General features: G+C 37.7%; 1 protein-coding gene across 1 annotated transcript in view; it reads left to right on the top strand.

Moving 5' to 3' along the window:
• The window catches only part of LOC111874363 (potassium voltage-gated channel subfamily KQT member 4), a 1,139,978-nt gene that overhangs the window by 1,078,945 nt on the left and 36,055 nt on the right, over nucleotides 1-24,978 (top strand). Inside the window, exon 13 of the mRNA XM_033755418.1 lies at nucleotides 15,395-15,465. Coding sequence (XP_033611309.1) covers nucleotides 15,395-15,465 — 71 coding nt within the window. The remainder of the gene's footprint in view (nucleotides 1-15,394; nucleotides 15,466-24,978) is intronic.

Below are 24,978 nucleotides of genomic sequence, written 5' to 3'. Positions count from 1 at the left end.
CTCTCTTCGTCTGATGCCTACCCTTTGACCTGTCCAGCAAGGGAGGCCCTGCCAGTAGCTACGCTACCGCTGGTATAGCTCTCAGGGTCCTTGGCATACTCAAACCCCCTCACCACGATGAGGTGGAGACACCAACGAGGGGGATATATATATATATATATATATCTTTTCTCTTTACAGCACATATACCGGCTCTGGGCCCCCCAGTCTCCTATCCAATGAGTACCGGGGGCTATTTCTGCGGGGGTAAAGGGGCAGGAGCGTGAAGTTGACCACTTCCAACTAGTGCCGGGGTCAAGAATGGTGGAGCTATTCCTCCATTCCCCCCGCATGTCTTAATGGCATAGTACTTAATTAAACACACCGACAACTTTTTTTTTATAGAGATTACAGTTCTTTCCATCCCTCGAACTAATGTCTCCAATGCAACTAATTTCTGTTTCTCCTACGTAAGAGAAATATATCTCACTCGTAGAATGTACTCTCCCTATCCAGTACCCGAAGTACGAGTATATATCTGTATGGTTTAATCGCTGGAGGCCGTTCATTTGTTTGTGATGTTTAGTACAAGGTTAGGCTACATACGTATCATACGTCGAAAATTCAGCGGGTGCAATTTCACTTAATATAAGCTCTACTTAAAAATAATTCTGTTTACAGATCCTCATTTTTAAGAGACGAAGTACTGATTAATAAACAGTTTTTATTCCCCTTATTATTATATTGAGTGGCAATTTACTTTGTAATTGGCCTCTGTGCTGTTAAGTTTGCACGTAAATAAACACGAATTGAATTGAATTTACCTCACTACAAGCGACAAAAGCTTTGGATAAAAATAGCGAAGTAATGATATTTCGCGTTTTATGTGACAATCACATGTCCCGTATTGACTGACAGTCTCTCCCATCTAACAGCATGAATACGTCTTTGAAATTCGAAAGGAAGGACACTAGGCCTTGTGCCGCTGCTCTAGTTTGACTACGAAGAATTGCGTAATTGAGATTCGACTTTCCTCCCCCTTAAAGCAGTGAGACAAAATTGCAGAAATTATTATAAATTACAGAAAGTTATAGTCGGCAACACTGATTGTAACATTAGTCGCGAGTGGCGCTCAGATCGATATCAAAGGAAAATGGCGTCTTAAATACAAAAAGATTGGATTGGAAGGGCAGAACCCATTCCGTTTCCCCCTAGATCTCCGGACCTCACTCCATGCGACTTCTACATATGGGGATTTATTGTCACATGTCACAGTGACTAAAGTTGGGGTTCGGATTGATAATTGAATTTATTAACAAACTATAGGTCGTAACTGCAAATAATTATAACACTGTTACTGATTTTCACTCCACGCTACTCTGTTGAGTCTATCTCCACTAGTCTTCACTATCCTTTCCCTGGGAACGGATTTATAACACAGGATCTGTAACAGTCTCACTGAATTACACACTCCAGATATTACACATACATATAGTCTTCTAATCACACGTTAAGGCTTCACAGGCCGACTTCTAATTCTTAAACAGCGAACTTCCCGTGGCTGTCTCCTACTGACTTGTTTGCTTGTTCGCATGATTCTGCCACTACTACTACTCGTAACTGCCCTGAACGAATTTTGTCACTCTTATTTATACAGCCGCGGAACGGACATGGGTTACAGTAAACATATCACGTGATCGCTACCAACCAGTCTGTTGGTGCGTCAGTCAGATCTGCAGAAAATAAAGTTTCCTCTATCGTTGCGTGTTGTGCCGTGTTTACAGAGCTGTTACCTGGCAGCGCGTTGATGAAATACATTACAATATGAAAGACCAGGCATACCGCCAATCTCCGATTCCACAGACCCTTTATGGGCTTTGAGAGGCCATAGCCAGAGTCGATAAGTCACAGTTGCGACGTACGTGGAAAGAATTCGAGCATGGCGTTGACGTTTGCAGAGTGACCAATGGAACTGATCTCGAAAACCTCTAGATAATCTTTATGAGTTTCCGTGCTGTTTTCAAGTTGTTTCTTGTTTGTCCCTCTAACCGTTTCGAAAATACAATAATTTATTATCACCCAAATCATTTATAATAACCCTATATAAGGACTTTTTAGCGGCCTCCGTAGTCTAGGGGTAACGTTCCCACCTCATGACTCAAGGTACGCGGGTTCAAACCCGGCGGAGGTCGTGGAATTTTTAAGGGCGGAAAAATTCAGGGAACAAGTCCTCCGGGAGGGACTTTAAGCCGTGGGTCCCGTCTCAAGGAGACCTCTGAGCCAAATTGAAGGACATTTACCGCCCAACAGTAGTTTCTAACGCCTCTGGCAGATGGGGGAAGCATCAAGGTACCGCTGAGCCAGTAGAGGCCGAACTCGCTGGCTGAGTCGGGGCTGATGACACGCACTAGTACCGGTAGGGTATAGAGACTGGTAGAATATCAAAGGGGGACGTGCAATAGATCAAACTGGTCGCGGTGCATGGGGAAACCCACCCCCTCCAATAATAACAATAATAATATAAGGACTTTCAGGTTATTTTGTAGTAGAAACAAATGAAGTTCTTTAATCAGTCGAATGATATTCAGAATGAAGAATGGTCTTTGGTATCTAAACGACTGCGCAGCTTATCATATGGATTCATTATGTGTCAGAATTGAAAGTCGTGTCAGATTTTCGTAATGTTATTTGTAAAAGTACATATGCATGGGCAGGAAAGGACCTGATATATGTGTTCATTTAAAATTTGTAGCAAATTGTCCGCTTTGATTATGTAAGAGTAGAACTACTTGTATTCAAAATTACACCTGAACTAACCCGCAAATTGTTATAAAATATTGTAATATTCTTACAATGGACTGGCATAGCAAAATTTGGGATTTTTTAGTTTCCGGAATTGTCTCCTGTGGCTATCCTTGGCTGAGGTTAGCTGACTGTAACGGACCAAACAAAGCTGTCCCCGCTACATTTTCACCTGAGAACAAAAACTTATAAATTTTACGAAACATTTTGTTTTCTTTCGTAAAACTTGACGATGGATAATGTTCTGCAGCTCAGTAATCCCAAATGTGAAACACCATATTTAAATAGCTTTAGAACTAAGGTATTTTATTTACTAGTATCCATCTTCGAGGGGAGTACAGTAAGACGAGTGGTCGTTACTGGTTTCATATTACTATTGTCACATGATGAGGATTAAATTAATTTGTGTCAATATTCATAGATGCTAATGTCGGTTTGTTCTAGGAAGACCTAGACGTAGATGGGAGGTTAATGTTAAAATGTATCTTAGATGAGTAGAACACGATAATGAACCTTCAGGTTGGGCTTATAAAGAAGGACTCAGTCCCATATAGTTAGCTAGTTAAATGTCGGCTGGCTATCTCGTGCGACTTTTATGCCCATCTTAAGGTATTTTCGTAAAATGTAATGCTACAAGCGTCTATTTTTACTTCCATTGTCATTTCAGTAAGAAAGAGAATTACTTAAAGTGTGAAGTGAACATCTGTAGACCACTCAGTGATGTTGCAGCGTGGTAAATTGAAGCGTTAGTAGCTCACATTAAAACAGTCTTGTAGTTCTGTCCATTTTGGCACATCAAACCGTCAATGCCTCCCACAGTCTTCAGGACCAACAAGCAGAAACGTTCCTTCTTCTTCCGTGGTATGTTTACTTTCGTTATCAGTTACAATATCCTGCTAAAATTTCAAAGAATTAGTGACACTCAAATTAAGAAATAGAAGTTTACTGAATATTATTGCGGATGAGAACATTCAAAGAACTACCGCCTTGCTTATATGTCCCATTAACAGCTGCGTCTACCGTACTTAATGGTCAGAGCACAGACTGAATTTCATAGCATGTAAGGTACGCGATAGGAAGCAGAAGAAAGGGAACAGATACATTAGCCCATCTAGAAACGGGGTTTCTTGGTTTTCCACTGTCTTCAAATAAATTCTGAGACGAATCCAGAGTTCTGAGTCGTTACTGCCCACTTCTCATACAGTCCTTCCGGTTTAAATTCGTCAAAACTAACCCCCCTTTTTCCAAAGGCCCCCAACTTATGTGCTACTGAATTAAACAGAGAACCGTAATTAACCACTGTGAAAATCAGCAAATTCCGGCAAGAACACGCAGGCCAGTGGGCGTTACTTAGGTCTTTTATAACCTCCGTGCCCTTAGTGGGCGTTACTTAGGTCTTTTATAACCTCCGTGCCCTTAGTGGGCGTTACTTAGGTCTTTTATAACCTCCGTGCCCTTAGTGGGCGTTACTTAGGTCTTTTATAACCTCCGTGCCCTTAGTGGGCGTTACTTAGGTCTTTTATAACCTCCGTGCCCTTAGTGGGCGTTACTTAGGTCTTTTATAACCTCCGTGCCCTTAGTGGGCGTTACTTAGGTCTTTTATAACCTCCGTGCCCTTAGTGGGCGTTACTTAGGTCTTTTATAACCTCCGTGCCCTTAGTGGGCGTTACTTAGGTCTTTTATAACCTCCGTGCCCTTAGTGGGCGTTACTTAGGTCTTTTATAACCTCCGTGCCCTTAGTGGGCGTTACTTAGGTCTTTTATAACCTCCGTGCCCTTAGTGGGCGTTACTTAGGTCTTTTATAACCTCCGTGCCCTTAGTGGGCGTTACTTAGGTCTTTTATAACCTCCGTGCCCTTAGTGGGCGTTACTTAGGTCTTTTATAACCTCCGTGCCCTTAGTGGGCGTTACTTAGGTCTTTTATAACCTCCGTGCCCTTAGTGGGCGTTACTTAGGTCTTTTATAACCTCCGTGCCCTTAGTGGGCGTTACTTAGGTCTTTTATAACCTCCGTGCCCTTAGTGGGCGTTACTTAGGTCTCTTATAACCTCCATGCCCCTAGTGGGTGTTACTTAGGCCTTTTATAACCTCCGTTCCCCAACTGCCGTACCTGGCCTTTGGCTTGGTATGTCTTCCCAGTTTCTCTCTTTGTCTCTCTGAGCAGACACGTTTCTCTTTTCTTTACATTCACTAAGTAAGAAAAAGGAAACATATCCCTTTAATAAGCCGTGGAGGCCTATAGGGTTCTCTGATGTTGAGGCTCCCACATTTTCTAGATAATCGGCTCACAGATGGCGGTGAGGTTGTCAGCCTTACGCCCCGGCCGCCCTTCACTCCCCAGCAAGATTCCTCAAGACTCATTTCTGTTAGAGGCTGAGTCGACCCCAGGGCCATGGTGCGGCTGGAAGGATTAGGTAAATTGAAAATATCCACCTCATCGGGATTCGATCCTGCGACCTTCCGGCTTGTAGCATAATGCCTCAACCAACTACACTACCACGTGCCCCCTGTTTTCTTTGCACTAGACAAACTAAATTAAACTAAATATTAATGTAAATGGAAAAGCGGATGTTTTCTTAGACATGCATATAATTTGTCACCAGAAATATTTCTGAAACAATGGAAAATTACATATCCCCTTATTATACGCTTAAGAAATCTTTATTTATTTCTACACTCACAATTTAATGGAAACAGATGGCCGCGCCATAGCTCAAGTCGTTAGTCGTTGGCTTCCCACCGCAGCGACCCCAGTTCGATCTCGGGTCTGGTCAAGTGGGATTTGTGGTGGACAAAGTGGCGCTGGGGCGGGTTTTCTCCGAGTACTTCGGTTTCCCCTGCCAGTCTTCATTCCACCAAATTCTTCATCATCATAATCACCCGGGACAGGTACATAGGCCAATCTGTAGCCACCATGCCGAGTGGACCCAGTTGGACTCCACCCCTCACTAAGAGAAAAAATAATGGAAACAGAAATAAAATCAGATTAAAGCAACTCGTGGCAACCATTTTTTCGAAGTGCCGCTTACATAACGTAGACGTACTTGTGAGCGCATTCCGTCACCCCGGAAGAGTAAGGAGAGCAAGAAGGTTATGATAAGTCAGTGAAGCCTCCTATCTGTGGTTGCATTGCTCCTCTCTCTGTTACATCTGAATTTCTTGAATCGCTGTAGTCAACATTTATGACAATATTTGTTTTATATATTTCTTTCTAAAATACCAGAATTTTATGTTTCAGGTAGTTCCTACTGTAAATTATTAGTAACCTCATTAATGAATGTGACTGAAAATTTGTGTTTGTTTTGTTTATTTGCTTATCAGCATAGATTCTCACATATTATGGAAGAATCGCAGTTAATTTGATAGTGTGGCGTCCCCACTCTTAGCCGGCTTCACTGTTTGTAGAAGCTTCAATATTAATTTGGAACACGGTAGACAGAGAATTTATTGTGTATAGGAAATACCTTAACATGTTCCGCTTCTCACAGCATCAGTATATGCTAGTTTTTATGTGACAGGAATTAGTGACATTTATTTTGCTGTGTCCGTCCAGTGTAATATACGTGCTATTGTTATGTATTGTCTGTCCCGTTTTATGATATATGTTCTCAGCATAATCCGTTCCTATAACAGACGTAATTGTTTCGAATTTATTAATACAGACTTCTTGTAGATCTCGAATAGGTTCTTGCCGCGCACAATTTGAATTTTTACGTCCGAGAGAATATGTCTACATGATGTACATCTATGTGAAACAACAGACCCCCTAAAGAAGAAAATGAGAGAATCACTCGAATGTGTTGCTTGGAAGTCTGGCTGCAGTCTGACAGAAATTAGAAGAATTCGTCTCCTGGCGCCCGCGCATGCGTGCTTTTGAAATGGCCCGGAATATTTTACATTTCTGAGCGTAGTCAAACTTGCAGTGTTGCCTTCATCGATTCTATTTTCTTATTACTATGAATAAAGTGAAAATTTGCGTGCCATTGTGCAAAACAGTACACATTTCAAATACGTAGCATCAGAAAATAACGTGTTAAACGTTTGAATTATAATAAGCCCAAAATCCAGTTAGTGTTTCGTGTTTTAAAATGGCAGAGCTGTGAAATTATCCAAATACCAAATCAATATGTATATATATGTATATATATATATAACGCGAAGAATTTCACATGCTCTCCCAGGCTTCCTTTAAATGAGTGCAAATGAATAGTCTGGTCAGTAGTGTACTATATATAATTTTACAATGGAGCAGTATAATGTTTTACGCACAACTCCATAAATTATCTCAGTAAGGACAGTTTCTTTTTACCCCTTCCGTACAGTTTAAATATCAACAAGTTTTGTCTGAGCAGTAGAGGACTCTTCCTGCTTCCTGCCTCTGGTACTCTTTGTATCTATATGCTTAATGGCACTTTGTATATTTCGTGCACCTGTACTCGTTAAACCTATGTACTTTTATATGTGTATGTCCTGTCTGTGTGTGTCACGTATTATGTTCGCTTGTTCTTCGAATTATATGTCATGTATTATTTTCCATCTGCTTTACTGTTCCAATAATTGTGATATGTGGCCGTGGAAGGCTTGGTGAAAATATGTTTTCTACCTTTTAATAGTTCATGGGTGATTTACAATACATGATTACTGTGTTTCCGTAGTTTTTAAAATATTTGGAGCTACCTAAATTATTTATTATTATGTTCATGTTGATTTGGAAGGTAGGGAGGAGCCAGCAACATAATTGTTGCGGTCATGTACGTAGCTTTGTAAATTTTAAGAGGTACAAGACTTATTTGTTATATTTTTATAGATTTATAAATTTGGTGATAAACTGCAACACCCGATTTGTGTGTTTTTATATCTTCGGAAATCTTACAAGACATTTACTCTAGAAGTAATTACTATTTTGCTGTAGGATTGGAAAGTTGATGCTGCTACATCTGCAATATGTTATTCCTTCGATCTTGTAGATTTTCGAATGCAAATCTAAACTTCTGACTTTTTGTAGCTTCAGAAAATTTTCGAGGAGTGTATGAGACATAATGGTTACGTTCCTGTAGATTCACAAAATGACCGAGTAACGTGTAGTATGCAACTTCTTAACACATATTTAATGTGAGACCGTTTGATTCGTTCGTACATAAATACTTCGTGTATGGTTCCTAAACAGAAAATGCCTTAACCAGTGGAGAACAAAATATCGTGGAATATGACAAGTACAACGAAAATGCCATGTGGCATTGACACACAAATACAAATTTTCTATAAAAATGCCCAAATTTCTGCTATAAATATTTGTTGAATACGGGAAATCAGAAGATTGAAATAAATCGTCGCTTAAAATAATACGGTATGTTTTGTGTGTGTTATTCCGATGTGAATCCCGTTTGTAGCTCGGCATACATACAACTTACAGACACTACAGGGTTCTGACGATGGTGTATAACACAGAGATACTGGGTTTTCGGACTTTGTCCATCGTCCGGATTCTAAATAACTACGAAAAAAACACAACGTTTAGGAAACTGGATCTGTTTCCGTCCTCAGGTGGGGGAATACCCCTACTCTGTTGGGTCCCTTAGAAAGAGCTGGCCTCAATCACTGGACCAGAACAGAGTATGTGTCTTCGCTCAACTGAGGACGGAAACAGATCTAGTTTCCGAAACGTTGTATTTTTTTCGTAGTTATTTAAAATCCAGATGATGGACAAAGTTCGTATAATTCAGCTGTTGCCTTGCGCAATGCATCGTTGCTGTAGCTTCTGTATAGTTTCTTTTAACTGTTGATGCACATAATTTGTGAGAAATACGTAGTATATATCCTTAGATAATTCATCAGCAAAAGCAAATCCATTTGACTCAAGCCTGATGAGTGTGTGGAGTTTGAAGAAGTAGTATATTGTACGTATCCACTTCATCGTTACTGAGGCCTGTAACCAGTAAATGGAAAGCTGCATATGTATTTACCATGACCACCTAAAAAGTAAAAGTAAAGCTATCTCTATAACAGGCCGTGAAGGCCCATAGGGTTGTGAGACGTTGAGGGTCCCACATTATCTAGGCAATCGGCTCAAGGATGGCGGTAAGGTTGTCAGCCTTACGCGCCGGCCACGCTTTGCTCCCCAGGAAAATTATTTAATTAATTCCTGGTACTCGTTTCTCTTAAGGGCTGAGTCGACCCCAGGGCCATAGTGCGGCTGGAAGGATTAGGTCAATTGAAAAAATCCAATGACGTCATCCGGATTTGAGCCCGCGACCTTCCGGCTTGTAGCATAGTGCCTCAACCAATTACGCTACCACGTGCCCCCCCATGACCACCATACCTCTATTAATTACCTTTACAAAATTATACGTTTTCATTACTCGTTACCACATTAAATATCATGGCAGTGCACAAAGGCTCTTTAGTGTCTCTGTCACTTCGAAAGTTCGCGAAGTCATCGTGTTAATAATATTAACGGCAAGAAATGAATATATAAAGCAGTGAAACTCTCTCTAGTGACGTATTGTTCCAACCAAATTTCATTAGAATTCGTTAATTGGTACAGAAGTTACTATAATTTTTATCTTTATAACATATGGAAAATAGGATCGAAACACGTACGCCAAATACGACCAGACTAATACAGAGAGTGTGAACCGTTTGCCGATATCTTGGTTCGTCTACTTCGATCATTGATTATAAACAAGCAAGCAGACCTACTAATGATCAGAATATAAATTAATATAAGATCTAAAAGTCTGTGAGTGTGGCATATTAATGCAGTTATTGTGTTTCTGGACAATGTCATTCGTCCTCTTTTTATTTAAAGCAAACAACGTTTCAGAGACTGAATTGTGTCTCCGTCTTCAGGCGAAACCTACTCAGTTTGGCCCATTCGATAGAGCTAGTCCCTATCTCGGAACCGGAACAGAGAGAGGGAAGGGCTAGCTCTATCGATTGGGCCTGAGTAGGTTTCACCTGAAGACGGAGACAGAATCTAGTCTCCGAAACGTTGTGTGTTTTAAATGAAAAACTCGGATGATGGATAATATTCAGATGTACAATATTTATATAAATTAATATTTTCAGGCGCACACGACAATCAGATTAGATTCTTATTGTCCACACGTGTTATCATATCCGGATGTCCGAACTTCATGAGTTATGCATATGTTGCAGGACTATGTTCACTGACTTACGTTTATATGACAATTGATTGTTCTTTGTAAGACCTGAAGCTTTCATGGCGGCTGTAGTTAATTAAATATTGTCTGGCCCTTAACAGTGTCAGTTGATTAGGAATCAGAGCCCAGTGATGGGGACTGAGATGGCTCCTGTAACATCGTTCACTTTTAATCAACTGACATGACTGGAGTTTTCCATATTAATGCTATATTTGAATATAATTTGCTTTTGAGCCACATCAAAACCATAGTGTATTTGAACTGTCTCTCTTGTTACTGCCAGGCATTCTGCAGTGTGAGTCAATAGGCAACCAAAGAAATAATGCTTCAATTGCTCTCAAATTCATCCCGCTTCGGTTTGGCGAGGTTGATGACCATTTTTTTCTTTAAGAATTATGGCTGCTGCTACCGTAATGTCAGTGGAAAATCAATGTTCTGTTTGTAATGTCAGTTTAGCATGTTTGCTGCAGAGCTTGACGAATAGTGTAATGTCAGTTTGGATGTCTTTTATAATGATGGGAACTTAAAATGGAAAACCGTAAAAAAAAGTCATCCCATTTTAATGCAGTGACATGCATAGCCACCGAGCTGGCAGCAGCAGGCCCCATATACGATATGAAGAAGTTATATTATTGTACTGCAGGAAATTATAAGGAGCAAGGTATCCTTTCGTATTAAGTAAATAAATATAACATGTTGGCCAGTTTGAGCTTCGACCAGCACCAAAAGTAGCTACATTCAGGCCTTTTTAAAAGTACAGTAAATACTAATTATAGCAAATTAATAGTAATCCAGTGTGTTTACAGAGAAATGTGGACACAATTTCACCAAGTTTTTCACTTGCTTTTGAAATGATATGGAATGATGATTGCATGTTTGTGTCACTACTCAAAACTAAAGCAAGATGCTTACAGATAATAGCGAATGGCATTTAACTGCATTGCTCTCTAGTTTGGATGACACTCAGATTGTTGGCTGAACAGCTCAAGCGGACAGTCCCTCTTCTCATGTCGAGGTAAGTCTGCATGTTATTTCAACTTAAAGAGAAGTCACCAGCACACACAACCGTTTTACTAATGCATTTGTCTCCGTATATAAATGATTCATCGTTATAGTTTGGACAAAATATTTAATTGTATAGGGAAGAATGGAGATATATTTTCCAGTCAATGTGAGATAAAGATAAAGCATCTTTTACACAGATAGCCGTTACATAATACATTGAAGACTCTAGATGGTTCCCCCCTCCTTCGGAGTATAGAATAATATTTGTCAATATTTCATATAGACAAACTAGAAGAAGAGACAATGAAACAGACCCGTGACGAATGTGTAAAATTGTACATTCACCGATTTATCCTTGTTTTAAAATATTATATTTAAGTGTGTTAGTTTGCGGCAGGTTTCTTTGGACATATATCAGTTAAAGAGTACATTTTCTAAATTCTCAGTTTGGTTCAAATTTACTATTTTGTGCTGTGGTGTCGTGCAATTCTTCAGTAAATCTAAATTAAATAACAAAAGAACGAAGAATTGTGGGTTCAGTGATTGAAGTTAGCTCTTTCTAAGGGACCGAACAGTGTAGGTGTCTCACACTCCTCTAACATGAGGAAGAAAACTGGTCCAGTTTCTGGAACGTAATGTATTCTAGTTTCTAGAATACCGGACAATGGACAAAGTCCAAAAACCCAGTAATTCTGAATGAAGAACTGTGTTGTTCTGTTCGTATTTTAGCCTTATCTCTTCCTTTTAGTCTAGGATATATATTAAATGTCGTCTGTAAGAAAGTAGGTTACTAGTCCTGTTCCAGACTCTCTCCCCTTCTACCTCTGGGCAGCAACCCAGTTCAACCTCTGGGCCTAGAGCAGGGAAGTGAACCTTTGATAGTGAGATACTGGCTGGCCCTGGGGATTGCAGGTTTTGTCTCCATCAATATTTTGAACCACTTGACAGTTAAACATTTCACCATATTAGTTCCTTTTCAAAAGATATGTTTTTGCTGTTACTTTATGTATATAACTCCATCCAAATACCGAATGGTATGGTATGGTTGTCCAGAGGAATATGGTTGCAAGAAAACACAACATTGAAATCTTTATTGTATGCATCCTGTTGTGTATAATTCACTAAAATAATATGATTCGATGCAATCTACACAACAATAATCTGACACCAAGTATTCATGTATGCCTGAGGTTGACACAGGTAAGGGTCGAAACATGTAGTGAAGAAATCAGCAGCAAAATAAAGCAGATGTTTGACACGATAGTGTCCATCTTGTTTATTTTCTGAAGTTATTGTTGTGTATGCTGCTTCAAATCTTATTCTTTTAGTGAACATAACATTGTATTATCTTGTCGGCTGTTTTGAACTGTGATATACGTAAAGTCAAATTCAAGAAGCCATCTCACAAATGAGATTAATGCATCTTGGATCAATATCAAAACCACAGACAAACTAAGAATCGAATAAATGCCTGAAAAATGTGCCACAGGAACTTCCTTGTTATTCTCACCAAGTGACTCAGCACCAAGAGTGGCCGGTACGTCTCCTTAATTATAACAGCTTTGGCTGCATAGCCGAGGCCAGGCAACTAAAGTTTGCCACAATTTGCCTAGACCATTCTGAGTTGCGTAAGGACTACAGATTTTATGAGATGCCCCTTCCAATGAAGCTAAGAACTGCTGACAAGGAATTAATAATATTGTAAAGTTTAAATATTATGGTGAAAAAAAAAGGTAAAGCTATCCCTGTAACAGACTGCAAAAGCCCATGTAGTCGTGAGATGTCAGATCTTCCTCATTTTCTAGACAATCGGCTCGCAGATGGCGGTTATGTTGTCAGCCTTACCCGCAGGCTGGCTGGCCGCCCTTTACACCCCAGGAAGGTTCCTGGTACTCATTTCTGTTAGAGGCTAAATCGACCCCCAGGGTTATAGTGCAGCTGGAAGGATTAGATTAATTGAAATATCAAATGACATCATCGGTAATCAAACCAGCAAACTTCCGACTTGTATCATAGTACCTCATCCAACTACGCTACCATCTGCCTCCTTAAATATTTGGGAATGACAGTAATGAACGAAAATTACATCCACAAATACATCCGAACACATCGCAACCATGTAAAATAATGAATCCTGTCAGAACATTGGCCAGTTTGATTTCGTTTTAAATTCTTGAGCCCTTTAAATTTAGAGTCATCTTCCGGTATAATATTTCTATTCTTTTCCATAAGGGAAAATTATAGATTAATATTTCAGAAGAAATTTCTGAGGAGGAAATGTTGACTTAAGTGGGAGAATGCAATAAGAAGATAAAGAAAGTTATTTAGTGAAGGGCGCCATAATTTGTCATTTCCTCAAATATTATTAAGATAAATCAGGACCGTGAGATGGAACACGCAGAGCATATTGGAAGACGAAAAACCCACACAAAAGATGGTGGCCCCAGAGAGACTATTTGTGTGACTTATGAGCAGATGAGAAGGCACTATTGAAGTGGATCTTCAGTCAAATGTGAGAGTCTGAATTAGAATTTAAGTACCTTCAATAGAATCCAGTAGTGGATTCTTGCATATGTGGTAACAAAACTTCCCTAAATGCTGGGAATCACTTAACCAGCTGAGCAACGAAAACTTCTGAAATTTGTCTAATTTGGAATGTTTTATATCAATTATAATTTATGATAGGCCTGTATGTTTATTTCTCATAAGGTCCAAATTATATTGTCAATTGCAGAAACGAGAAAGCTACTTTTAACCTAAGTGAGTTTTGATTACTTTTATTAAAGAGGTGGGACAACAGAAAAATATATACAGAGTATATTCCCTGGTCAGTACTTCTTTGGGAACAGGAGTGTAAATTTCCCCACTTCTATTCCTTTTGGGATACAAGATAACTTTGAATTTCTGTCTCCTGTATCTGGCACTGTATTGCTTTGCAGCTGACTGGTAGCTTTTTCATGTAAATCTTTATTTATAGTTCATTTGATGGTGCTGTCACTGACTCAGACTGTGTAGCACAGAGTGATTTCAAAACAGTGAATAATGAATTCAGGAGGATGTGAAGGAAGCGGTCATGGCATAATTTACAGTACTATACCAGAATTTTCCTGAAGTAGCTGTTGGACCCCACTTCAAATTTCAGTATGGATAATCCTGCCTGCGATTTGAACCAGGTCCCTCTCGAATAAAATACAGAAGCATTACCGTTTGAGCCAACTTCGGATTTGGCTTAAATGTTGAGAATAAGGTTTATGTGTCTATCATTGTTCCCTGCTAAGAGTTTTCCAAGGAATTCTTGACTGAATATGTATGCATATATCGAAGAATGCCACAGGTATGGAATGTGAAGATTATTGTTCAGGTAGGAACAGTAAAAGGGAAATTTGCAAGGTTGCTGTAGTGAAACAAAAAGAAATAGAACCATGTACAGACAGTGACTTACCAACGGCAGATGTGCTGGAGCTGAGCGAAGATAACTGAATGATGCCCCCCCCCCCAATCCAAAACTCTTCATCCTAGCACATAAGTGAACTTTGCACAGTTAACTTTTACAGGAATTCTGACAGAAGCATATTCCAATCTTTTGAACTGTACACACTGCGATTTTGCAAATTGTAACCCATACACTCTCAACCAGTTGCGTAATTATACCTTAAGATTAACTGAGTATGCAGGCCACTCTTTATGATGGTATCTGGCATTTGCATGTAAGAACTGCCGACAGCCACAGTTTTAGTTGTGCTAGGATTAATGACTGTAGTGTTGACTGCAAACCGTGTGGCATATGGAGTCGGGGGAACCACTGAGCCCTTAAGTATTAACCTAAACCTGCTAAAAGTGGGTAACCCGAATATCAATATGGTCATAGTCTGTTCCAATTCTGTATCACTATTTTTCCATAAAAGTCAGCGTCCTCGCCTCACTGTAGTTTGTGGTTTGTATGTAGAATGCCTTAAATGGCTCTAACACAACACATGTAAAAACACTACATAAACATAAATTGAACATTCAGTGTGCTCAAAAAGACCTACTAACACTAAACAAATATTTCCTTAACATAATTCTTTCTTGATTACCCTATTTTGTTTTATTACTTGCAGTGATATACTGGAAACAGAATATATATAATTACACTTAAATCTATTTCCAAGTAATATTCAATTAAATTACGTAACTACTAAACACAGCCGTATCTAAAATACAGGCACTCTTCTTCATAAATAAAAAACATACAATTTTTGTGATTTCAGCACTTGTTTCTTTATTTAGAGACAGTAAATTTGCATTAAATAAGTATCGTAGGATAAAAAACGTTTAAAAGATATTTTGTTTTGTTTATACATTTAACATTGAGATAAAATATTTCTTATGAAAAGTGAAATGTAAAACTTTCACAACTTAAGATGTAGTATGAAGTGATTGTATTCTTACTGTTGATTTCTTCCAGATGAAGATGAAGAGCCGCGGTGCGTGCAGCTTACAAATCAGCACAAAGGCGCCATCAGAGCGATAAGAAAGGTAATTCAGCCCCTTCATTAAGATGATGGAAGTTAACTGACTTGTCACCAGGTAGTGCTTGTAACATTGAAGCAGGTCTCCTTTGCGGTATTTGAAATCACTTTGGTTGATCACTGTTATCAGTTATGACATATTATCCAGTTAAATTTTATTTTTTCACGTCGTATATAGTCTCCATTTTACGTAAAATACGGTGAATTTGAAATTGTTGAAAAATATGAGGAGGATGTGGAATAAGTTATGCACATCATGGGCAAAGACTACATAACTTATTAACACTTTATTACAATTAGAATCATGTAAATATATCCACGAAATAGAGTTCTTCATGATAAGTTGCTTATCTCTCAGATGGACAAGAAATTCCACCCTTTAGTTAGAACCCAAAGGTTCAACATGAATCAAATCCTCACGTACGTCCTTTATGTATATGTGCGCATATACATATACAGGGTGTACATAAAGCCCGGAAACACTTTAAATTATTTATTGCACAAGAACTAGAATTATACAGACATCATATACCTGTCATTTTGAAGAGACACTCTGAAAGTGTGTATGTTCCGCCAATGCGTGTAATTCAGTCATTTGCCGATAGTTAGCGTTAGTTGCAAACATGGAGACACGTGGTGCAGGAAAGCCCTTCAGTGTGTTAGAATTTGACAAAAACACGTGTGTTACACGCGTGCAACGAAAGTTTAGGACCAAGTATGGTAAGAACCCACCAAAACTGGCACAAGAAATTCGTGACTATAGGTTGCTCGGTGTGAGTGAAGAATATGCGGAGCATGTAAGAGAGATTCACGAGGAGCCCGAAGAGATCAGTNCCCGTGAACTTCAAATGCCTCGAATGACAGTGTGGAAAGTTCTGCGCAAGAAGCTGACTGAAGCCATTCAAATTGCAGCTACTGCATAAGCTAAATGACGACCACAAAGGCAAGCGCTTTGAGTTTTGTTGTCAGTTGCAACAATTGGCAGAGGATGACTATGGGTTCGTGAATCGCTTCATTTTTAGCGACGAAGCGACATTTCACACAAATGGGACAGTGAACAGGCATAACTGTCGAATCTGGGGTACCAAGAAAGCGCAGGAATTCATTAACCGCCACAGTCGACGAGGCCATGTTGGGAAGAGTATGGTAAGAATTCGATTACCGTGTGGACGTCTGCCGAGTCACTCATGGTTCCCACATCGAAAGTTTAAGAGGTAAAAACAAACTTTCAGAGTTTCTCTTCAAAGTGACACATATATGATGTCTGTATAATTTGTAGTTCTTGTGCAGTAAATAATTTAAAGTGTTCCCAGACTTTATGTACACACTGTATTATCCTTCCCTTTCTGTCAAACTTTCCCAAGGTCTTTTCCCTTCAGGTTTTCTGAATGAAATCTGTATAAATTCTTCATCCCTCCCATGCTTATTACATGCCACATCAATTTTCCTCAGTTTTATGAAGAATATAGATTATACTGGTAAAGATTCTCATTGTGTAATTTTTTTCCATACTCCTCTAATATTTCTCCGTCAGCTCCACTAAGAAGCCTGACCTCAGATTTCTTTCATATAGGCATATAATTCATTCTTTGAGGCATGATACCGTGTTTTACAACCATTGGTAGAACAGGAAATGCTTTCATTTTTATACATTCACCTTTACCCTTATCTTTAAGTTTATAGATTGGAGTCAGGACATGAATGGTACAATGAAATATACAAACTTCTTAAATAAATTGTAAGACAACTGGCTCAACCGTGAGAAGAAGTGGCATGTAATGCTCTCTCATATGTGGCTAAAGAAAATTTATTGCTGAAATAAAGATTTCACTCCCTTCAGGGAATATTTTTGCATTTTTTTTTACTCTATTTGGGTATTATGTATGATTAGGAGATGCATAGTTGTGTTTTATTTGACTTTCTTATGATAAGTGGGACAGTAAATTCGTTTGAATGGGAGCAGAATTTCTTTTAACATTAGAGTTGTTTTAACAACATAATAAACCTCAGTGTGTTATCACAGATACTTGCTTCTTCCATGTATACCATTCTGAAAAGTTCATAATGTGGGCTTCTGGGTTATAATACCATCTAGTTCAGCAGATAGGTACAAGCGCTACGGAAGAATGTACTTCCATCTTATGAGTAAACAGTGAAGACAGTATATGTCTCAAAAATATTGGTATTCAGCTACAAGACTACAACACAGATGTCCACAGTGTTCAGTTTTACTGACATGAAAATCAGAAACCCCATTCTGAATATCTTAAACAATGTTGGATCTTGCTCCATCCGGTCCTGTTTTAAGACCGATGACAGCACATCTCAGAACAATTAGCTGAATGTCGTGGTCCAGTGCTTAGCACCCCTGCTTCATTTTCAGCAGTCCGTGGTTCACATCTTGGCCAGGAGGCTGGCTGTCTTCACTTATGTTCTTCATGATTTCCTTCAGTCCACCCTAGTGAATGCTGGAGTTCAAAGCCTACATTTGAAATGGGCCATGATCTCTTTAAAACCCCTGTGTATTAATGAGATGCACATTACACCATCATTTCCACTCTGTATTTCGAACAGTATCATTAAATCTCACTCAATGGTGGTGTTGTTCACTTATAGTCAGTAAACTACTTATGTTTATGTAATTAAGCACCATGCCTTGAAGTCATATGGGGGAGTAGAAGTATAGCTCAAACATTTTTGACCTTGGTGCTAATTGAGATGTGTGCTCAGTTCTGTGACCCTGCTACTTTGCCTCTGGGAATAGAACCCCCGGCACCTTGGTCTGTTTAGCAACGTTTTGTAGTTTGTTGAGGCACAATACTACATGCCGGAAGGTCACGGGTTGAAGTCCCAATGAGGCCATTGGATTTTTTCCAATTTACCTAATCCTAGCTGCACTATGGCCCTGGGGTCGACTCAGCCTCTTACAGAAATGAGTACCAGGAATTTTCCTGGGCGGTAAAGTGCGGCCAGTGCATAGGGCTGACAACCTTACCACCATTTTTGAGCTGATTGTCTAGATAATGTGGGATCCTTAATGTCTCACAACCCTATGGGCCTCGAAAGCCTGTTACAAGGATAGCTTTACCATTCTTGTACTGCATAGGTTAAATAGTGTTGAATTAGTAATTATTAATTGGAAAGGATGTGGAATGAAGTGGGTGTGGACTATTTAAACGGCTACAACATCTTTTTTTTTCAATTTACTAAGAAAAACTATGAAACCATCAGCATAACAGGTCCAGAAGATGAGATGCGAACCCAGAACCTTCCAAATATGCAATGGGGGTAACAGCCATTACTTCTTCACATTTGGTATGTCAAGGAATGTAGAATAAACCTTAATTTTGTGACATACTTTATTTTGTTTCACAATATACTACACTGGCTATGAAATTATGTATATTCTGTCATGTATAAGGTGTAGGCATGGCAAATTATTGTGGGTTCTAGTTTTGACGATTGGATTTATTGGACATCTGCATCAATTCACAAATCCACTGCCTTTTATAACTGCTAGGCAGCCTTCATAGAAGGCACCATGTCAAATAGTTAATTGTCCTCTGTTGTCTGGTTGGTTGTCCTGGGAATCTTGTGTTTAGGACTTTGTTACCTGGTAACGCATCATTCACTGCTATCTGTTGTAACAGAATCTACTGCTTACTTAGTGTTGCATAGTAAATGGTCATATCCTGTCACAATATGATAGAATTGGATTCAGATTTTCTGAAGACTACAGTGTACTTTATTATTATTATTTCATATATTGGTACACCTGATCCTGCTTCATTATTTCAGGAGGTTAAGTTTTAGGAACATAAATTTTGAATCCTATTGACCACATAAAACGAAATTTGTAATGTACATGGGCAGAATGGTAATATATTTAATGCATGCATTGTAAAACAACTTTTAAAAGTGCAAAATATTGAAGCTTTGTATTTACAGTAAAACAAAGATTGCTGTGGGGAAAGGAATTACAAATTTTATTGTGCATATTTTCATAAATACAAATAAAGTGGGACCCCATTCTATATCTGAATAACTGACCATAGTCCCAAATTACATTATGTTACACAGTTTCAAGTGATGTAGAATACTAAGTTGGTAACATTGATGTCACGAATGAGTGTATAATGTAAGTAATGTATATAAGGGGTGGGCCTTCTTGGCCCTTGCACCATGACCTACAGTGGTCTATTGTGCATTTGATGTCACAAAATAAGTGTCATAGGTATGATTGTTCTTGCATTTCAGCATGTTGTATTTAATGATGTAATGTTTCAGATGATGAGAGGAAATGGTGAAGACTTACAAACGCTGTTAATACATTGTTTCTTTCTTTGAGACATAAGGAGCATATTACTGTACATTCATTCACATAATTTCCCCTCAACTACTTCTAAGACAAAATAATATTTCTTAATCCCTATCAATTTCTCAAGTTCAGTATATCACATGTGGTGGTGGTGGTGGGGGGAGAAGTTGTGTTTATTGTTGACTTCATAGTGTGCAAGCTAACCTATGTTCAGAAATCATTCCTGAACTTGCTAGATGAAGTCAGATTGGATGGAGAGCAGAAAGTACTGTGAAATCGAAATGGCAATGCATCAAAACAATGTTATTTAATCAAACTGAAAATAATTTTCTGTTGTTTATAAACATATTGCTTGTCCAGTATTAATAACATTATTTTCAAAAGTCAAAAATATGTCCTCTATCTTCTTTCCATTCTTTCCATTATAGAACAAAATATTGTGAGGAAATGAGTAAATTATGTGTCTGAATTGTTACATAAATAAATGGAGTGATTACAGAAATGCACCACCTGTATTAATAACATTATTCATCATTAAAATAAATATAGGAGTATGAAAGTACAAAAGTCATTTGGAGGTTAGTGTACCTGTATGTTTATATCAATGAAACAATGCTCAGTTTTGACGAGATTAATGGTTTCTGTGCTAGCAATTATCAATTTTCATATAACTTTTGTAAAACACTCTCCAAATCTAATGAAACTAGGTCACAGAAGTCGTTTTAGCTTGAAACAGACTTCTGTAGGTAACTATGAATCAGACACTTTGGTAGGAAATATTAATTAAAATATTATATGAGCTATGTTTTTTCACATAAAATATTTCTGCTAATGAATATTGTGTCATATATTAATCACATTTATTTATTTATTCATATTATATCGAATAATGTGGCATGTAATGCCAAACATCTATTTGACCAACTTCAACAGAATTCATGCAGGCGCATATGTGTGTGTGTGTCTATATATATTTACATATATTGCATTTGTTTCAAGCTTAATTTTATATAAAAATCATTTGGTTTTCAGTTTTATGTTCTATCTGTCTTCTAAAATAAGCTTTACAGTAGAAAACACTTGTGCAAACATTTAGAAATGGCAAGCAATCATGGTTTCATCTTGGCTATAACTTGATTGCAGTATTTTGTAATATTTAAAATGAAATTTAATCCTGTAATTACACCAGTCAAATGAATATAAAACTACTTCCATAATAAAATATATATTTCTCTGAGAGTCAGACTAGCTTAAATTAGATGTGCATTGCAATTTTATTTAATAGAGTTACTTTTAATTACTGTATTTGTATATTTATGCAGATTATTATGTTATAACTAAGGAGTAATAACACAAAATAGTTATGTTTCACAGACAGAATATTTGAATAATGCTATTTATTTACACCAATCCTTTAAAATACCATTATCATTTAAGATAATGAAGCTGTATTAAATGGTAATATGGTATGTCTGGGGGAAATTTGTTCTATTTTATTTTATAACATGTTTCTGATATAATTCTCTTCTTGTATTTCATATTACATTCTTCAATATTTTAATATACTTTCACATATATGAGGACAGATCTGATAAAGCAAATAAATGTATGTCATTTAGGCACAGGTCAACACCAACACTGAGTAAGAAATGTTCTGATAAATTGGTTACAGGACCAATCAGATTGGTGTGGTGAATACCCTCAAGACCTATATTTGGAAGGTGTTCAGTTTGAATCTCCACTGGGGTATTGGCTGTCATGACTGAGGTTTTTCTTGGTTTTCCACAGGAGGCCCAAAGAAATGCCAGCGTAGTATATCAACTAGGCCATAATCGCTTTCTTTTAAATACTTTCCAGTTCATTATTCCTCAGGCATCCTACCGTTCAATGCCATAGGGTCTGCGATATTGAGAATCTAGTAAAATAAACGACACAAAGAATGAGGTGACTCCTACATATCTGCTTAAGTGAGAATTGTTAAATTTTGTACTGTACACCAGCCAATGAACTGACTAATTCTCTAAAAGCAGAACATGACGATTCAGTTCTGTTAATATCAAGGCACAATTGGACACCCACCTGTCACTTTTGTACATAAGGTAAATGTTACTTTAACAAATATTTTATCTATCAAAATAGGAATTTCACAGTCCCACAGATGTCCCTTTAAATTGGTGATAATATGATTAAATTATGTGTTTAGTTTCAAATGCTGTAGAAGTCACTTGATGCTTTGTACATAACACGTATGGACTGTATACTAGAGAATAATTATTTTTCACTTTTTTCATTTGGGCAGGTAAAGGATATTTTGACAACTGTGTCTTGGATGCATTCTGTACATACTCATTTCTAATAGTATTCCTAACAGCCCAGAATGGCTGCTGCTTTAATAAATTTGCAGATATGTGTCATTTATTTGGTTTAGAACCAGTTACTTCTACATCTTCTGCCTTACCAAGGATGAAACCACTTCTGCCCATTCTGAGAATCATAACTGGTTGAACCATTATGACTTGGTCCAGAGGTAGCGTTCTGGATTTGTATTTGGGATATGATCATTTCAGATTTCAGCCAGGACACAGCTCTTCTGGCTGTTGTTTTTCTGTGGTTTTCTCAGTCCCTCCAGGCACATGTGATAGTAACTTGATTGGTCTCAACCACTTCCTTCCAATTCCTTTTTAATTCATCTTTCATCCAACCATCCAATGGTATGCAATCTCCATACTGTAAGCATTGTTAAATAACCCATGATAAGAAATGGTCAGCCCATTTCATCTTCTGAATTCTGTTCTGTTCCTGACATATAATAAAATCCCCCTTTCAGAATACCTGTATCCCCCATGGATTTAGCTTCTTATTTCTCATTTTCTATAAAACTTTGTGCAGTTATTGTAATACATATTTTGTAATTAATGATGAATGAAGCTAGTCTGTTCTCAGATAAATGAAACCATATGATAAGTATCCAGTTTGATGTTTTGTTTCTTTCTTCCCACTCTATGTAATATTATAGATGAAGTACTTTGTAGCTCGACGGAAGTTCAAGGAGGCACTGAAGCCATACGATGTAAAGGATGTGATAGAGCAGTACTCAGCGGGTCATGTTGACTTGCTTGGCCGAGTTAAAAACGTGCAACAGAGGTACTCAACACTGTAGTTCCTGTCCGTGCGAGGCTGAAGAGAACCTTGGACAGCGCAAACAAACCCATCCTCTGCAACTTTGCATTCTAACACAGTTGCATAACAAATTGAGTCATGTGGATATTAAATATTTTGCCAAATTTGATCAGCATTTTAATTGACATATATGGAAATTATTAAAATCTAAACCCAAACTGAAACAAACACAATGATTGAAACATGTCATCTCATTATTCTGAATTTGTTCTTTTCACTATAATCATATATTTAAATAGGCTACCTTTTTGTTAGCCTTTTGAGTGACATGCATATAATTTATTTATGTCTGCACCAAATATATAACCAGCATAATAATCCAGACATTTCACCTCATGAATTCCTGATTACTGTTTTCACAATGTTCAGAATGTATTTTTACCTTCATTCATGCTACAGTTAATTCTACCTTAACTTTCAGCATATCACATTCTACAGTGAATGAATACCCCTGTCTGTTCTTCAATGACATTTCTATAGTAAACAGTTCTCATATTTCTAAACCAATTCACTCATATATTTTTAGTACAGTTTGGTAATAGTTTTGTATATGCATATAATAGCCACTTTATACTTTACCAGGTGATAAAATATATATATATATATATATATAGTTTTTCTTAAGCTTTAATATCTCATAATATATTTCAACCCCCGGGCCCAAATTTGTATCTTTGATCATCTCATATTTAGAAAAGCTAATACCAGCTTATGCTATGTACAAGTATTTCACTTCTGTTTCAGTCTCTTTGCTCAGATGTGAATCAGTTTGCAAGATAAATGGAGGAAAACATTTAAGTACACAGAAAACAATCTAGCAATTTGATTACACTGCTAGAACAGAATTATGGTAAAGAAAAATATATATAATTACCATATTTTCCAGGCCATAAGGCACACCCAAATTTTAAAGGGAAAATTGCATACATTTGAAACTTGAATTCAGAAGTACTTACTGAACAAAACTACCAATGCAACAAAAAGCTTTTACTGGCAATAATTCTCACGAAATTTTTAAACTGGCCTAAGCTTTTGGTTGACTCGGCTTCTAACAGAAATGAGTACCTGGAATCTTCCTGTGGGTGAAGGGTGGCCAATGCATAATGCTGAAAACCTCACCACCTGTGAGCCGATTATGTAGAAAATGTTGGAGCCTCAGTGTCTTACAACTCTATGGGCTTCCACAGCCTATTTCATGGATAGCTTTACCTTTTTACCTTTTACCATTACAATTATTTCAGTAATATGAAAGAAATATTATAATTGTAAATAATTGATTCTGGCCAAGAATTATTTATGTCCTTACCCTCAGCGTCTCAACCCTATGGGCCTTCATGGCCTGTTACAGGGATAGCTTTACTTTTACTTTTTACTTTTTAAACTTAATTACCGAAATACACACATTCACTATCATGACTGAATTTTAATTCAGAGAAACTCGTAAATAAGTGCAGATGAATTTCCATTTTCCAGTAATTTGTTTTCTGGTTATGTTGTGGAGGATGGGTTCTGTTTCCGCCTACCAGGTGGAAGCTGATGTGTCCCAGTGATAACAGTAATGTGCCATGTTCTTTGAGCTTCAACAATGTACTGCGTGTAATATTCTTTCCTGGAGATACCATTCAATTCCATACAAGTTCACAAAGTGAGCATTAAATTCTGTGTCTTATGCATTATATACCTTCACTAGTGCATTTTAAAATATCCAGTGTTTTTTTATTCTGTGACGTGTATCTCAGTGGTGAGGCTACCAGGAGTTTTGCATGAGGCATAAGTACACTTTCATCCAAAATTATGTTTACATATTTGTAAATGATGGCAATACAATTTTTTCATTACTCATGATAATGCAGTTTTTTTATAATTTAATTTTCTACTACAGTGAAGCATCTCACTCATACTTAGTCGACAAATAAAATTCAGGACTTTTCCACATGAGTGACACAATTTCTGTTCCTCCAGCCCTTTGTCACATCATTTTAACATTGATCAGTAGAGTCAGTAACCCATAGAAGTTTATTA

Source organism: Cryptotermes secundus, unplaced genomic scaffold (genome assembly GCF_002891405.2).
Source record: "Cryptotermes secundus unplaced genomic scaffold, Csec_1.0 scaffold49, whole genome shotgun sequence".
In the NCBI taxonomy this organism is placed as follows: domain Eukaryota; kingdom Metazoa; phylum Arthropoda; class Insecta; order Blattodea; family Kalotermitidae; genus Cryptotermes; species Cryptotermes secundus.
The sequence above is the reverse complement of the archived record's forward strand: the minus strand, read 5'-3'. Positions and strand labels throughout refer to the sequence as shown.